Source organism: Taurulus bubalis (genome assembly GCF_910589615.1).
Source record: "Taurulus bubalis genome assembly, chromosome: 19".
Taxonomy (NCBI): domain Eukaryota; kingdom Metazoa; phylum Chordata; class Actinopteri; order Perciformes; family Cottidae; genus Taurulus; species Taurulus bubalis.
This window is the reverse complement of record NC_136607.1, coordinates 8,338,959-8,355,863: the sequence shown is the minus strand read 5'-3', so window position 1 is coordinate 8,355,863 and position 16,905 is coordinate 8,338,959. Positions and strand designations below refer to the sequence as shown.

The 16,905-nt window shown below is 41.0% G+C and overlaps 1 protein-coding gene across 2 annotated transcripts; it reads right to left on the bottom strand.

The window, feature by feature from the left end:
* Nucleotides 1–2,780: 2,780 nt before the first annotated feature.
* On the bottom strand, nt 2,781–9,460 carry spp1 (secreted phosphoprotein 1). 2 transcript variants are annotated; one of them, XM_079235335.1, is made up of 8 exons: nt 9,335–9,460; nt 6,346–6,417; nt 6,131–6,175; nt 5,975–6,049; nt 5,441–5,497; nt 5,187–5,315; nt 4,442–4,777; nt 2,781–4,108 (listed from the first exon to the last, which is right to left on the bottom strand). In XM_079235335.1, exons 2-8 carry the CDS (start codon nt 6,397–6,399, stop codon nt 3,686–3,688), a joined length of 1,119 nt encoding a protein of 372 aa, XP_079091461.1. In that variant the 5' UTR covers nt 6,400–6,417; nt 9,335–9,460; the 3' UTR covers nt 2,781–3,685. The 2 variants fall into 2 exon arrangements, with proteins under 2 accessions (XP_079091461.1, XP_079091462.1); XM_079235336.1 differs by having other exon boundaries at nt 5,187–5,312.
* Between the last annotated feature and the right edge of the window lie 7,445 nt (nt 9,461–16,905).

The window sequence follows — 16,905 nt, the reverse complement described above, 5'->3', positions numbered from 1 at the left end:
TTATCGCCTAATGAAAACGGCATCTTCAATATTGTAATTGTAAACCACAGTGGGCTATGAAGCCAAGCAAAAGGTCAACACATAAGTAGAGATAGTCAGTGAGGCCGGTGTGAAATAAGAGGGCCCTGTGCAATAATTAAAAACAGTATCACTAACTGCCTCAAGATACTTTTCTTTTAACCCTTGTGTGGTGTTCATATGTTGTTTATTCAGCCAGTGTGCGTGGGTCTGGTCTGGCTGCATTTTAGGTTTTTTATTCAACACAATCAAACAATTTTATGTTAAAATACCCAAAAATGTTTTACTTCATCCCAATTACAAGCAATATAAATAGCATATATGGTTCATATTTGCCTTTTGCAGATCACATTTATGAGTTAATGTGCTCCTCATTATTTTAAATATTTTTTTTAATAAAATGCATTAAAAAAAATTAAATCAATTATGAACCAAAGATTCCCTGTGTACATTCTTGCTTTTCTTTGGCACATAGGAGACACAAACTTGGAAGAGTTGACCGGCCTGTTCTGTGTAGACTTGTTTTTCCGTATTGTTTCCACCTTGGTCAGCTTCCTCTTTAGGAGCTCCTGTCCCAGCTTTTGTGAGGTAAATACATTGTTCCATGTGATTTTGTGTCCACTGAGTCATGTCCAGGACGACTCTCATTCCATGATGTTTCTGAGTGTCTCCTCCATCCGGCTTCCCTGTGTAGACTTGTAAGTCCCAAGCATTTGAGGAAGTGGCATCACAGGCAGCTGAGATCTTTATGCAAGAAAAAAATAAAAATAATTGACATCCATATTTCTTCACTTGCTAGCTGATGACGGGCTTGTCCTGGTGCTCGTCTTTCTTTTGGAACTAGCTGATGCTCAATCTCATCCTCTTCTTCAAAGTCACTGTCAGTGAGAATTTTCATAAATGTGATCCTCACATTCTGAAACCTCTTCCTACATCGTCATCGAAAGCTTCTCTCTCTCTTCCAAATTCAATTGCAAGGCCCTCTGAGCAGAGAATCCTGTATCTATCTTGCTCAGTTGTGATTAGCAACCACACTGGCAAAGATATGTATGTATTGTGTCCCGCACCCAATTTGCAGCTGGGATAGAGTATGAGCAAATATTGTGAGAGAAGACAGGTGTCGTTGTTAGAATTTATCAACAATGTTGCAACCTTGTGCTGGAACGGCGGGGGCATAAACACAAAACTCACACACACACACACACACACACACACGCACACACACACGCACACGGAGGAGATGATGGCATCGAGGGATTAGGCAGCAATATTGGATGTTGTCCCATGCGAGGGACGATGGCATCGAGGGACAAGTAAATTGTACTCACTCATTCCCGTTCATGCCCTGAATTTGAACTGTCGGTTCAGTAAAAAAGTACCGCATCCTCAAATTAGCAGTTCAGAGTTGTGACAGGAACATCAGTCTTCACACATTTTTACCTGTCTCATGTTTGCACCTGAGGGGCTTCACTTCTGCAGTTTGGGGGCACAGACGATACAAAGCCTGTAATCAGTCAGAGCTCCCTCTGTGTTTATGTGTCTATACAGGGAGGACGTTAACAGATGAGAAGATGAAGTCTAGACAAAGGGGCTTCAATATGTGATTTCTGTCGAAATCACTCTCGTTTTGCTGCTTGTTTTGAACATTCCTGCCTTCAGAGGACTCTGGCAGGTCTGCCCTCAAGGCCAAGGCTTTCACTTGACAAAAACAGGATGTTTACATGATAGTGCAGGTTTGGGTCAAGTTTTGGCTGTTTTGGCTAACTTAACGTTACTTAAATTACAATTCTGCACTGATGAGAATGTGTTCTGTACATCACTCTGCAGCACACACTCAACACACACACACTTTTCTGTTACAAGCCTGGCAACCTGCTGTATATTTTTTTTGGTTGTGTTAGATGGTTACCTTTATGAAAAATTGTGGAGCAAAATATGCAAGTGAGAAAGAGTTTTTTTCGCAGTTGCTTGCTCGTTTCATATATTGTAGGTTGAGCTTTATTATTAAGCGTTATGTGTGTGTAATGTTTTTGTGGAGAGTGAGATGAGAAGATCTCTCTCAATCTCATGTCTGTGTTTTATGCACGGACCTGGAGTCAGGAGGTTATTAGCCTAGCTTAGCATACAGAATGGAAGCAGCAAGCATGGCTCTCTCCAAAATGAAAATGTGTGGTTTTAAAGGCAGTTACTTGCTGTCGTCGCAGCAATATTGCCAGGCAACCAGCAGAGACAACCTCATCTGACTTCGTTACATATCTGTTCGTATCCGTGTTCAACGTATCCGAATAAGATGGTATGTTTGCAAGCCTCTGCAGTGTTCAGGCAACAACACTATTTGGTTAGTTTGAGGAAAGGATTGTGGTTTAAAAGGAGTACATCTGTGAGCTAGAATGAGTATGTTTGTAACTTACATGGGAGGTTCGTTAGCATTGTAAGTTACATTATGAAATTAAGGTCAAATAAGTTGACCGTGTACGAACAGTGAATGAGGACAGCCTTACTTTGACAGAGACAAGCCAGTTTCAGCCTGATTCCAGTCTTTATGGTAACAAAGTGCCTTCTAGCTTCTGCTCCACACGTAACACACAGACAGAAGAGTGGTGTTGATCTCCCATATCTTAATCAAGTAGATTGTCTTAGTCCATTTCAATTCATTTTTAAAATGTCTGGTATAATTTATGATTATAAATTGTTTGTTATTATTTATCTTGTCTCACCAGACTTCATGTGTTTACATCTAAGACAAATGTTAACAACCAGCATTTGTTTTTATGAAAAAGAACTTTATTCATATTTTAGAAATGGTACAATATGATACATTACAGTAAACAACATGGGACAAACAAACAACATGTAGTGTAGGTAGGTTACTGTGCAAATGAACAGGAATGTGGTGTGTGTGTGTGTGTGTGTGTGTGTGTGTGTGTGTGTGTGTGTGTGTGTGTGTGTGTGTGTGTACTGCGTGTGTGTGTACTGCGTCTATACTTGACTGAACCCTGTGATAAATGGGGAGTTTTTCTCTCGGTTTACATCCCTTTATCTACACCACCAGATTTGATACTAGCGAGCAATGAAGCTAAGCCACACATGCAGCAAATGTATGGCCTAATGTCAAGTTTAAATTGATGAAAATGATTACAAGTATTTGAATAATTGGTACACTTTTTGCTCTTGTCTTATAAGCACAATAACAATGTAAGTTTGCATGTTGCAGTTATTAGGTAATGGTTAAATGCAGTGGTGTGCTAGTGTAGATATCAGAACTTTAACCCTACAGTACTAGAGGGGAGAGGGGGCGGGGACAAAGGTCATGAGGTCAGTCAACCTCCACGTTGCAGTCGTCAGTTTCAACATCCTACCACTTTGCTCTTGCGGGGTCAAACATGGGATTTACCAGGGCAACCAGACCACAGGATGGAGGAGTTATTGGTTTATTCAAATACAACCCAGAAGGAAAAGCATTTCTGTTCCCCAAAAGATGCACAAATAATCAAAGGGATATTGTGTAAACACATTGAAATTAATAATTAGCCGTGGCGGTCCCTGTTTGGCCCCACAGTGGGAAGTGGCTCTGGGAGAGGTGGGAGCGATCTGCACCTGGATGCAGAGTGTGCTCTTTATGCGACTCTTTCTGACACCGCCCACTCCCATTTCCAGGAATTATTATCTATTTGGCAGTGATGAACACTGGTATGTCAGTGGTGGTGTCAGGTACCACCACCTCCTCCTCATCTGAGTTGGTCTCGGGGCTCTCATCTGATTCGCTGTCTGCGGCTCCGGGCGTGGCCGTGGCCTCCTCGCTGCTCTGGCTGTCCTCGTCCTCTGACTCGTGGCTGGTGCTTGCGCTGTTGCTGCTGTCGCTCTGCTTCTCCTCCTCCTCCTGCTCTTCCTCCTCCGGAGCGCTGGAGCTCTCGCTGGTGCCAGCGTCGCTAGTGCTAGCGTCGCTGGTGCTAGCACTCTCCTCCTTCTCCTCTGGGAGGGAGGCCTGGCGGGGGCTGAGGTCCTTATCGTAGGAGATGTCGAGGCCCTGGCTCTCCACCTCAGGGGTGCTGGTGTCCTCCTCCAGGATGTCGTTGTGGATCTGAAGAGCCTGGAGGTGAGGCAGAGGAGGGATGGGAGGATTAGTTGGTTTGATTTGTCTACACACAACATACAAAACTGCACAAGTGGTGGAAGTTGGTGCAGTGCATTGGTTTTTACGTCTTGGTATATTCAGGTATTTTGTAGGATGAAGTGAGAGAAAGGTGTTGTGGCGTTATGCTACATGTTTAAGCACCAGCTCTGATTCTGCATAATGTAAACACTAACATATGGTAAGTGCAAGATAAAAGGTAGCACGTCTGTGATTATTGGACAGTTAGTATGTAAGGATATTGGTATTCGATTTATTTTGGACTCTATGGAAACTCAAACTAACCAATACCTTGTACACCTTCGGTGACTTGTCCACCTCATTGTCCTCCGCCATGTCGTACGCCATCTTCTTTCCGATATACTCGTAGGACTTGTAGGGAGCCTTGTGGTAGGATTTGTCCTCCACGTAGACAATGGACTTGTAGTCGCTGGGGTAGCCTCCCAAGCTGTCGCCGCGGGCGGTTTCCGTGTCAGTGACGATGGTAGGCACGATGGGCTCGGCAGTGGTTTCAGCAAAGGGTTCCTGTGTGACAATCACAGGGTCGACGGTGGTGGGAGCGGGGCTGGAGGACTCGCCCGACTCGTCCGACTCTGAGCTTTCACCAGCTTCATCCTCATCGGTTTCCTGGAGACAGAGAGGTGGGAGGTGAGATGTCGGAGAGTTGGCGACTGAAAATTTGCTTTGATATCCTATTTGCTGATATTGCCTTTTTCCACAAATAATTTACTAGATTTAGTACTACAACTACTAGCTTGTTTCTGTAAGTAGCATGTGTAGCTACTGTTCCTGTCCAAAGTCAAACCAAACATTTGATTTGCAAAAAAGTTACCATGAAAAATGTGAGCTTATACTGAATTAGGTAGTACTCGTTATTTAAAGAAACAAATGAAGAGGCACTAGTAGACCTACAATATTTCATTTGTACAGTTTTGTCTGTATTTGATGACAGTTGTGTTTGGTTGAGTTGGGGTCATGCACTAGACACAAACCTGACACGCTGTATATGTAGCCAGGCGGTGGGATTTTTACTCACATCCTCCTCTACATCATCGTCGTCATCATCGCTGTCTTCACTGTCCTGGCTGCTGACAGTGGCTGTATCTGGCGATGAAGTTGTGTCCGTGCCGGCGGATTCCAATACTAGAGCCTCTGCTGCCGCCTGCTGCAAGAATCGTTAAAAGACACTTAAACCTCACCAGAGCTGTAGTCCGTACAAGACACAGGAAGGAAAATTTAGCAAGATTTGTCTTGAATAATTCTGAGTGATCTGATTGGAAATACTCTCACCTCATCTTCATCTGAACTTGCTGTGCTCTCGTCTGAGCCGGCAGCTGCTGCAACATTCTGCATAATGAGAGAGACAGAATACATTTGATTCTTTTTCTTTTTCGCTTTTTATTACTTTTTCATTCCTGTGACATGCCTTTGAAATAGGCTGTTGGGCGCCTGCTGACTGTATGTTCCTTCTGCTCTCTTTGTATTATCAACACAGCGCCCCAGGATGCAAAACGTAGAGGGGTACTTAAAGTGTTCCACTTCCATACAGTTGGGGGACTCGTTAGATGCAGGTTGCAGAGGCCGAAATATCCTGATTTCCCTCGTAAGAGTAAAGTACCAAAAACACTGGATCCTACATTTCCAATAATGCATCTCAAATGCCCCAATTTTAAGAGCTCATCACCTGCATTTTGTAACCTGTCTTTTCTGTAAAAAAATTGTCATCAAATCAAAGATAACCTTCATGACCTCAAAAACGAAACATAAGACAAGAGGAGAACAAGTTGAACAAAACATGGCGGAATGAAGAATAGAATATTTTACCTGTACAGGTGCAGCACTGTCCTGAGGAACCTCTGCTGCCTTTCTATTGAGGGGTTGAGCTGCTGGCCGTATCACCTGTGGACGAGACCAACATCATTCAAAGTGGAAGTCTTTCTCTCTCTTTTTCTTTTTCTTTCTCTCTCTCTAGGTACTCACCACTTCCTCAGAGCTCTCTGAACTGCTTTCAGCAACTTTTCTCGCCTAAAAAGCAAAAGAGATACATACAAGTTCAATAGAAAGTAAGTTTGTTTGTCAACAAACCAAAATCAATGTCAAAATGTAATGAAACTAATGTCAAAATGTAATGGGATGAAGCTGTTCTTAATTCGTTAAAGTTTGGACTCATGGACTCAACAGAGAAAACAACTCACTGGCCGGCAGAGGACTGTGGCGAAGAGCAGAACGAAAACAACGGCCACTTTCATTGTGTCACAGTTTGGTATCTGGATGGGGGGACAAGCAGAGATGTTGAAGTCACACAATAAAACAATTATACTCGTCAGGAGTCCGTAACTTCACAGGAAACACAATGACATGTCAAGCTGAAAAAAGGAGCCGCTGGCTTCCTCAGTGAATCCTCTCCCCCAGATTCCTTGCGTGGTCACATGGCCGTTCACTAGCAGTGGCACTTCCTGAGGCCTTGGTAGTTCACAGAAAGTCATGAAGTCCTTAATTACAGACCTAAACGACTGGTTGTGTGTCCCTGGCAACTCTGTTTTGACAGTAAAACATTTTCTCTGTCATCAAAGCAAGAACATCTCATAATTTTGGTGGTTTCTTTTACTATGAGACAGGATGTTTCTGGCTGATTCTGGTCAAGAAGATGTGAGAAAATAACAAATCTGGAAATAAATGAATGTGGGTGTTTGGCTGAAAGGATTTAAGACATCTAGAGTTACAACTCTCTGAGTCCAGCTTACATTTCCATCAATCACTCTGCAAAGCAATCTCTGAGGAAGTACTGAGCTTTACATTGATTATGAGAGATTGTAAACAGCTGTTGTCCTGCAAACAGATCAACAGACATCCACTGCAGAAATACCAAATATTACAAATGCATTGCTTCTTCTTTTTGAAAAATGTTATGCATCCCTCTTTTAAACCTTATCAACAGCATCTTTAAAAACATTTCTATTTTTCTCTCTTCCGCTCCCTAACTGTAACAAGCTCTTCCTCTTCATATTTGTTGAGGGAGGAGCAGTCTGAGTGTCTGTGTCTATCTTTAATGGTAGACTCTTCCTATACTGTGTAATTCAGGTTATAACTGGAAACCCACAGAGCAGCAGAAACACGACACATGGCCATATGACTGGATGTGTGTGTTTATTTCTGTACGTCTGCTTTTGAGACGCCCAATTTAAGTTGCAGACCTCGAGAGTATGGGCAATTTGTCTGAGCCCAACTTCTTTCAAGGGCTGCTTGAAGGTTAAGTCTAGGTTTTATGGGAAGGGTCAGAATTGTGTTTAGGTTAAGGTAAAGGGTTGGGATTAGACACGTAGCTGTGCTGGTTGAAGGAATAGCTCATCATTTTAGGACATCTGCCTATTCACTTTCTTTCCAGGAGTTTTATGAGAAGATCAACAGTCTCATATATGTACGCAGCATTTATGTAGCTGAAGCTAGCAGATAATCTGCTTAGCTTAGCATAAAGACAGGAAGCAGGAAAATAAATGTTTAGTCTGGCTCCATCCAAAAGTAACTAAATCTACCACCTAACCCTGCAAAGCTAACTAATTAAAGGGTGGGTCCATCTAATTTCTTTTCCAGGTTTTTCAAATGGAAACGCCCACTCAGCCGTTAGCAAAAAAAACAGTGAAGAATACAGGTTACGAAAGAAAGCTAATCGATAAGGTTATTAATAATGTCAACCCTAACACCAGCTGAAGCTGATATTTTTAATTGGAGTTGTATGTATACACCCGAATTCTGCGCGGGAAAATGACTTCAGTAACGGTACACACTGTCTACGGGTATGGTTATATTACCCAGTTATGTAGCTACAGAATGATAATAATATGTCATATCTCTTGTCTTCATTCTCTAAAGTGTCAACAAGTTGTGGTTTTACGAGGGGTTATGGACCAGACTATTTATTTTAGGAACATTGACTTCCTGGAGTCTTGTCCTCATGTGGAGGTTGCCAGGCTTGGCCACCAGGATGCTCCAAACCATCACACATCTTTTTTTGAAAGTGGACTGAGGGGGTCTAACAAGATGATGTCTCCCACCTCTTTCTTCAGTTTAAAACACTGTTGACTGAGCTGGTAGTTAATCATCATGTTTGTGTGTTTACTCAGTGTGGTTAGTTGAAGCTGGACCCAGTCATGTGGCACAAAAATCTAGAAATTAGTGTTCTGCTGCCCACAGCTTCCCCTTCCTGCTTTGGTGTCGCCTTGATGCAAATCAGCCAATCAAACACAGCCGCCTCCAGCTTCACCTCAGACCAATCACAAGCCGACTTCCACAGCCGTAAAATCTTAAAAAAAGAACTCATAATTAACTGCAATAGAGTGCGGAGCTTTCTTGGCGGATAACCAAACCCTCTTTGTGGTTTCACAAGATTAATGCACTGACTTTTTATTTCTGCTGATGTTTAGCAGGTGTGTTTCAAGAAATAGTTGAAATAAAGTTGCAGTTTGTTAGAAAACTCCTTTTGGACTTGTTTGGACCATGTTTTATGAAGAAAGGTTAGGAAGAATATAATAAAATAAAAATATATGCATTTATTTATTTTGCAGTGTAGTGTTTGTAAAAATGCTTTTTGATTACATATATTCACAGTGCTGGAAGAGGAAAGGCATAAAGAAAATACACTACGTGGTAAAAAGTATGTGGACACCCTACATGTTCCCTAAATGTGAGAGTTTAACATCTGCTGCTAAAACAACCACCACTCTTCTAGGAAGGCTTTTTGCAAAAAATAAATGGAATCTGGCTGCAGGGATTTACTCAAGAGCATGAAAGAGGTCCAACGCTGGTGTTAGGTGACAAGGTCTGGCTCACAGTCGGTGTTACAGTTCATACCAAAGGTGATGGGTTGAGTTGAGGTGCAGGCCAGTCAAGTTCTTCTACATCTTTTTGGATAAACTACTTCTCTATAGAGCTGACTTTGTACATACAGGGAGGGCTTTCAGGGGAGTCCACACTCTTTTGGCCATGTAGTATATTTAAAATGCATGAAAGACTTATCACACTGCAAGTTTCTAAACGTTGAATTTAATTATTTTAACTAAATAAAGTACATTCCCAGTAGCAAAATGAGCCTGCCCTACCACCAGTGTTGCAGAAACACTCCAACCCAACACTGGACACAGTAAATATACACAAGTATAAGTATATGCCATATACATTCATTCTGACCTTGTTCGCAGTGGGAGGAAGTTTCAGGAGTTCAGCGGCTGCAAGATGTGGAGCAGGAACAGATAGACCTGGTTTGTCTTTGGTTTATCTCCTGGGTTTCCCTGGATGTCGTTCGCTGCTGAGTGATGCTGCTGCTGAAAGCGATGCTCCTGGTTGGCTTTTAAACCCTCCAGCTTCAGGCAGCAGCCAATCAGCTGGGAGCTTGTGATGTCATGAGGTTAACCGCTCCGTGGTCCACCTCTCCTCTCCCTCTCCCACTCTTTCTGTGGTTGGTGCTGTGGTGGTGTGGGGGCATACACACACACACACACACACACACACACACACACACACACACACACACACACGCAATGCAAAGACAAATACATGGATGAAGACATGCAGACATTTACAGCCCAGACAGAAGTATGTGAATGTACTTTTGTGTGGCTCTCTCTTTCACTCCTCCACACACACTCCTTGTGTGTGAAGTTAATTTAAGGACATGTAGTGACAGGCTCTGGGAAAATAAAAAGCAGCATACAGTGTCGAGTGGTATGACAATGATTCAGCTTCCTCACAGACAGACGAAAATCATCTGACTGAGGTCTCTTTGGATAATTGACAATGTGTCTGCTAATCCAGACTGATTTGTGCATTTGTTATATGTTATGTTTCCAATTATATGAATATGTGACCTTTTGGGGTTTTTGCATGTGTGTGTATGAATATATAATATATATGAGAAGCTCAGTCAAGTTGTGCTCAAGGGAATGATGAAGATACAGTCACTTAGCTTGGTCTCCCATTCATTTCTAATAAAGCTCAAATTATTGACATTTTGACTAAGTCTCCTTAAAATGACATTCCCATACAATGAAACCTACATTTTGAGGGAATGTATTTCTCCTGGGTGAAAAATTGTGTGAAACCAAAAGTAACATACTTATTTCATCTGAAACCATGATTTTTAACTCAACCCAACCAAGTAATTTTGTTGACTAATCCTAAAAGTAATTCATAGTGCGGTTTTAAAATGTTGAAAATTACACGGGCGGTTAAAACACCTTCATGTTGACAAACACGTATGAAGAAACGTTGATATGAATCGTTGAGATTCAACGTATTCCTGGTCTGCAGAAACATAACATTTTATTCTGGCCGCAGGGTTGTGATGCACTGGGTTTTTTTAAAAGTCTTCATTTGAATGTGTTTCGTCGCCATGCTTAGTGCAACATTGCACTACAAGTCTACACTGTAGCAGCGCTCTCACGTACTGGTTGCAGCTAATGACAGCTCTGATCAACATTATTGACTTACCATGACGTCACTTTCTTTTTCAAGTCAAGTCAATTTCATTTATATAACCCAAAATCACAAATTTAGGGACTACATTTTTCAATCATGAGGAAGAGCAACAGATGAGGGATCCCCTAACAAGTCAAATTACAATATAAAAACTCAGCAAGGTGAAAACAAACAATTCAAACATAAATCAAAAGTATGGATCAGAGTGGTGTATAAATTATACACTGCACAAGTCCTATTTCAGCGTTTTTGTGTGATAAAGCAGAGGTCAGGAGAGGACAAACAAAGTGCTCTCTGAAAAGTTTACACATATTGGTTGGATATCTTGAAAATGTGTTGTTTTTTTAAAAAAGAAAATGGAAAGGTGGTCTGGTGGCTTGTATCCAGGCAGACATGCATGCTTAGAATTATCTTGTAATTTGGGTTTTATGGTTGCAGTGTTGTTGAGATTTCAAAATCATCAGACTTGATTGCCTTGTAAAGTGTCTGAGTCTGACTGATGATTTACACGGTGTACATACACACACATACACACACAAGCAGATGCAGAGCTGGTTTGATCTGAGTGCACTAAACTCCTCTTGACATTTTCCCACATATTTTGATATTCATGATCTGGAAAAACAAACGGATGAACAACAGAAAAATAACCGGAGACCATCTTGCGACAATATCGCACAAGCTGCGACGCAAAATCAGGCCAGGGGCATAAGGTTTGCGGGGTACGACGGCACAAGTGTTGACAAAATCTAGTAATACAAACACCTGGAAAAGTATTCAAAACCGCCGCTGTGGGAGTTCCCACCAAAGTAAGTGTCTCCAGGGCCACGCTTGCCTTGATGACACACACTCAAGAACACATTAATTGGAGTCTGACAAGATGGATTTAAAGTACAGTAGGATAGGACAAATGCAGGGTTCAGACTATACACACAAACCCAATTAAGCACGCACATATACAGGAGTCACGTTATTTATAATGTAATGCATTAGACACGTTGCTTTTTGAACACACCCAAACACAAAGAAGAACCATTGAGCCCATCCGTCGACACCGTTAGTCACTGGGTTAACACACGCGCACTGACAGTCTCATTACAGTAACACATCGTGTGTGTGTCATCGCTCTGATCGTGCAGACGTGTTGAACTCTGACAGCTTGATGAGTTCTGAGGCCTCACAGTCACAAACGTACAATTACTTAACCGTTAAAATCAAAAGCGTTCTTCTTCCACCGACACACTGAGGTATGTCGCAGATGAAACACAGCCGGAGCGTCCTGCTGGGTCTTGTTTGAAACCGGAGAGCCGCCGCCGCCGTCTGATGATTGACGATTATAGCGCATATTATAGATGTCTCTGTTGAAGAGTTGATGAGTATTTGTCCTCCCCATTAAACTACAGTACCTTGTATCGGGACCTCTGTAAGCCTTTGGGGAGATCATGCGTTTGGTCGTGTGTTAGCATGTAGCCGTCTGTCTGTACACAGAGAAAAATACTGCCTCACCCATCAGCCAAATATGTTTTTGTGCTTATTTATGACCGTATACTCAAGGACCTTTAGTGGCTGCGATGATTCACAATTTTTGAAAAACACATTTTATGGACTGTTTGATACCGTCATTGACTGTCATTGACTAACAAATAGAGTATTTCCTCCTGTTGGAGTTATGGTTGTAAATAAACTACAGTGCCCAGCTGTTTTAGGAAATTTCTGAGATTTTTATTTGACTTATATTTGTGAGACATGAGTAAAGATGAAGCAACAGAAATGATGCATTGGTTACCTGCAGCACATTTTGTACAATACAACAGTGGTTACATTATTTTTTCCATGAACTACAATTGGAGATATTTACTTTCTCCATTTCATTTCTACATTTGCAGTGTGGGGCAGCAGCTTGTCCATCAAGGCCACACTAAAAAATCTAATCAACTTGGTCTGCCAGCTCACAGGTGCAGACTACTGCTAGTTACATACTCAAAGGGTCATAAATCATCTAACAGAAGAGCCAAAAACTCCCATGAAATCCCCAAAAAACTCCCAAATCACCAAGAAATTAGACCTTAAGAGAAAAATAACATGTCCTTGACTAGTAGCAGGATGCTTTTTTATACCTGTTGTCTGTTGACTTATTGACTGAATATCAGGTGTGATTTATTATAAGTCGGCAGTGAGCCGCTGACCAGGTGAGTACAAGGAACTGTGATGTGTGAGTTTCTGATCAGAAAATGTAAGATTAAAGAAGTAATAAAGACAAAACCATCGACACCAAGACATCCTGAAGAAGAAGAAGAAGAAGAAGAAGAAGAAGAAGAAGAAGAAGAAGAAGAAGAAGAAGAAGAAGAAGAAGAAGAAGAAGAAGAAGAAGAAGAAGCAGAAGCAGATGCCAACTAAGACAAACCATTGCAGCAACGATGAAAACGTGATGAGCAGAGGACGGACTGGTCTGGGACATGGAGTTTCCTGTCAGGACTCCTGCAGTTTACAGCGTTGGGAACAAAAACAAGTTAAGTGAACCATTTTTATGGAAAAACACAAAAGTGTCATTTCATAGTTCAATAAAATCGTTCCTAACAAAGGGACAATTGTACAAACTAAAAACAAATCAAGTCCACTAATATGTTTCTTTGTACCTCTGTTTGTGCGTGTGTGTAACCGACGTATCCTCATTTGTGTGTTTTTCTCTGTAAGTTTGTGTTTTCTCGATTTGTCTTTTTGTCTGTAAATTATTGCATTCCTCAAATGTGTTCCTCATATGTGTGTGAATTTAAAAGATGATTTCCACTGACATCCTCCACCAATACACTTTAAAGTCGACTGCAGGCTCATATGGGGCTAAATATCATAGATGTGGCAAAGAGTCAGGCCTTAAAGCGACTATAATGGATATTTTTATAATAACAATGCATCCAATGACAACGTGAAAAAAACATGGCCATGTAAAAGTCACTCGTAGTGATGAAATGACAGAATTATCAGTTGAATCTGCAACTCCCCCCAGCTTTAGGAAGCTCCATAGTGAGTTTCCGCTCATTGTTTAGCTTTACTGTTTTGTTTCCCTCTCATAGTGTCATTTTCAGTTGCATCAGGGATCTGTTCTCAGAGATAAAAGCTCCAACAACCCACTGTACACTACCTCGTCTGCACCATATACACATATAAATATATTATATTGTTTCTTTTTGTCTCCATTGGACTGAAGCTTACATTCAGGATTCTCAATGAATAAAGATAAATATATACCATTACATACACGTAATTTGCTAGCACGGTGGTTTAATGGAGTTGGAAACTGTGTTGGTTCACTCCACACAGCAGGCTCCCCTCAAGGAGTCCTCCTGAGTGTGAGGTTCCTCTCAAGCAGTGGGACCTGAAATACCCTGCCACTACATGAGCTGTGCTCACGCAAGTATGTACAGGTGTGCATGGAGTTTGCACTAATTAATCCAAGCACTGTTAGATATTTGTTTTTTTGTTTTTATTTATCTATTTTCATATATGTATTTTTTTGTTTTTCAAAACCGATATCCGGATGCTCAGTTGAGGAGATTTTTTTTTTACAATGTGACTGGAAAAGGACAATATTTGATAAATTCCCAATTTGTCTCAATTGTTGTAACAATTGCAACTTAATTCTTTATCGTTTTATATTTAATTTTTTTTTTCTTTTTCTTTTAGATATTTTTTTTGTTGAAAAATGCAAATTTGAAAGCTCCAGGGTGGCCAGATTACTTCAGATTTAGAGTCCACGCAGTTTGTCCTTTTAGTTTATTCTGTCTTCTTCCAATATCTATTCCAATAAAAGTAAAGATAAATATATACACATGTAACAATTGCAACATAATTCTCTATATATAGATGTGGACGAAATTTAGAGTTTCCAATTGAGCTGCATGGCTTTGGTATATGGGAGGAGAAGATGGCTGTTCAAGTACACATGCACTCACATACATACACACACACACACACACACACACACACACACACACACACACACACACACACTCAACGACATGTGCATAATATATAATGCATCAAAACACACACAGAGGAACAAACACACACACACACACACACACACACACACACACACACACACACACACACACACGCACACACACACACACACTCCAGGCTATAAATGTGGTGGAACACTAGCTTGCAGACAGTGGAACAAGAAATTAACGAGAAGAGTGTGAAACCCGCTATAATAAGAACTTTCCTAGACTGTGTGTGTGTGTGTGTGTGTGTGTGTGTGTGTGTGTGTGTGTGTGTGTGTGTGTGTGTGTGTGTGCAGTGGTGTATAGTAACGAAGTAGAAATACTTTGTTACTGTACTTAAGTAGTTGTTGGCGATATCTGTACTCTACTATTTATATTTCTGTTGACTTTTACTTTTACTTCACTACATTTTGCAAAGAAAACTGATACTTTTACTCCGATACATTTCCCCTGAAACCAAAATCAAATTAATCTTTAGAAAGAAAAAAAACATCGGGAACTGTGGTGAAGCAGGTTTTGCGAATCACAATATTATGCATTGCCCTCTACATCCTCTAGTCCATCCTTTATTGCGCCACGGACCGGTTACGTGAAGACAATGTTTTCACGGCTCGGGTCCCATCTCGTGGTGACGGGAGACAACGACACCTGACGTGTGTTTGTTATGTCCAGTCTTCTGCTTAACTTAAAGTTAGAGTTAAACAGACTTTTAAGTTTCATTTTTAGGTTAACGTAATATCTTGACATGTATCAAGAGGTTCCATCTGAGGTTACCACAGACGGATGTATCTGATAATTTTTCACAATAAAACATCTTTCCGGCCTTGATTTTTTTAAATTTAATTAAACATTTTCATTCATTCTTTCTGTGCGGCCCGGTACCAAGGGACCCACGGACCGGTACCGTGGGTAAACTTCATAATTCTGACACTTTGCTTTTGTATTAGCAGCATTTTTTATCAGAAAAATACTTTTGATACTAAATAGTATCTTGTAATTTGATAGTACAGAAAATAACAGATACTTTAAGACTACTTACATTTTTACTTAAACTTAAACTTTTACTCAAGTAGTACTTTAATAGGTGACTTTTACTTTTACTGGAGTAATTTTCTAGTAAGGTATCTTTACCTTTACTCAAGTACGGCTTTTGGGTACTTTATACACCACTGTGTGTGTGTATGTTTTTACTTCTTTGAGGACAACACTAGAAAGATGAGAAACATCTTCTACACTGACTACCTATTATTGAGTGTTATGAAAAGATGGCAACAAACATAAACTGAAAGAGAAAGAAAAGAACAGAGATCCAACAACAGTCACAACAAGACACACACTCACAAAATGTGCCAGCTCTCGGTTTTCACGAGAAAAAAAATGGGGGAAAAAAACAAGCTCTGAGCTCATGTTGAAACCGGCCACAGTTTGGGTCTATTCTGCCGGAATTTTGCATCTTCCATAAACAAAGTCTGGATAAGCCACGGTTGTTGAGACAGGAAATAAATACATTGTGAAACAGACTCCTGTTATGTGAGGTTGCCTATCTGCCGCATATACCATGCCAACCATTTGACCTCTGCAACACAAACACAGAGCTCAGTAAGAACACCAGTTAACCTGGTGAAAAGCTGTTGAATAAAGAACCGGCTCCATCGCTGAGCAGGACAAGGACCAAACCTCGCAAGAAGCAACTCCTCTGGGATGTTGTTGCTGATTTTAAAGCCGACATGTTTCAAATTAAATAAAAAAATAAACCAATAAGACTAGTACGAGGAAAAGAGGGACAAACAGCTTGTAGTAAAACGTGTTTTTGAACAACAGAAAAATGTAATTGTTCTTTCAGAGCTTTTATCACTTCCTGATGTGATTCTTTTCTTGCTGACCACGGGTTCACAAATTACACACACACACACACACACACACACACACACACACACACACACACACACACACACACACACACACACACACACACACACACACACACACACGTCACACATACATGTACACAGGTCTGTCGTATTCTTAGCTTCCACCCCCAGTTTCCACCATGACTGTTGTTCACTTCCTGTATCTGGTTTCGCTAAACTGTCTCACTTCCTGGAACAAGGAGCAAGTTTCCATGGAATGACATGGCTTTCATTGTGTGTGTGTGTGTGTGTGTGTGTGTGTGTGTGTGTGTGTGTGTGTGTGTGTGTGTGTGTGTGTGTGTGTGTGTGTTATGTAAATATGCACACCGTTTTTTTAGGATTATGTGCGACAAGTCGGGACGTCACAAAG

What these genes read in the sequence shown, in the direction of transcription:
- spp1 (XM_079235335.1), bottom strand. Translation starts at nt 6,399, where the DNA reads ATGAAAGTGGCCGTTGTTTTCGTTCTGCTCTTCGCCACAGTCCTCTGC. An exon ending in CCACAGTCCTCTGCCGGCCA is followed by an intron (nt 6,176 to 6,345) that starts GTGAGTTGTTTT and finishes TTTGCTTTTTAG; the next exon opens with GCGAGAAAAGTTGCTGAAAG. An exon ending in AGTCACCGAAGGTGTACAAG is followed by an intron (nt 4,109 to 4,441) that starts GTATTGGTTAGT and finishes CCTCACCTCCAG; the next exon opens with GCTCTTCAGATCCACAACGA.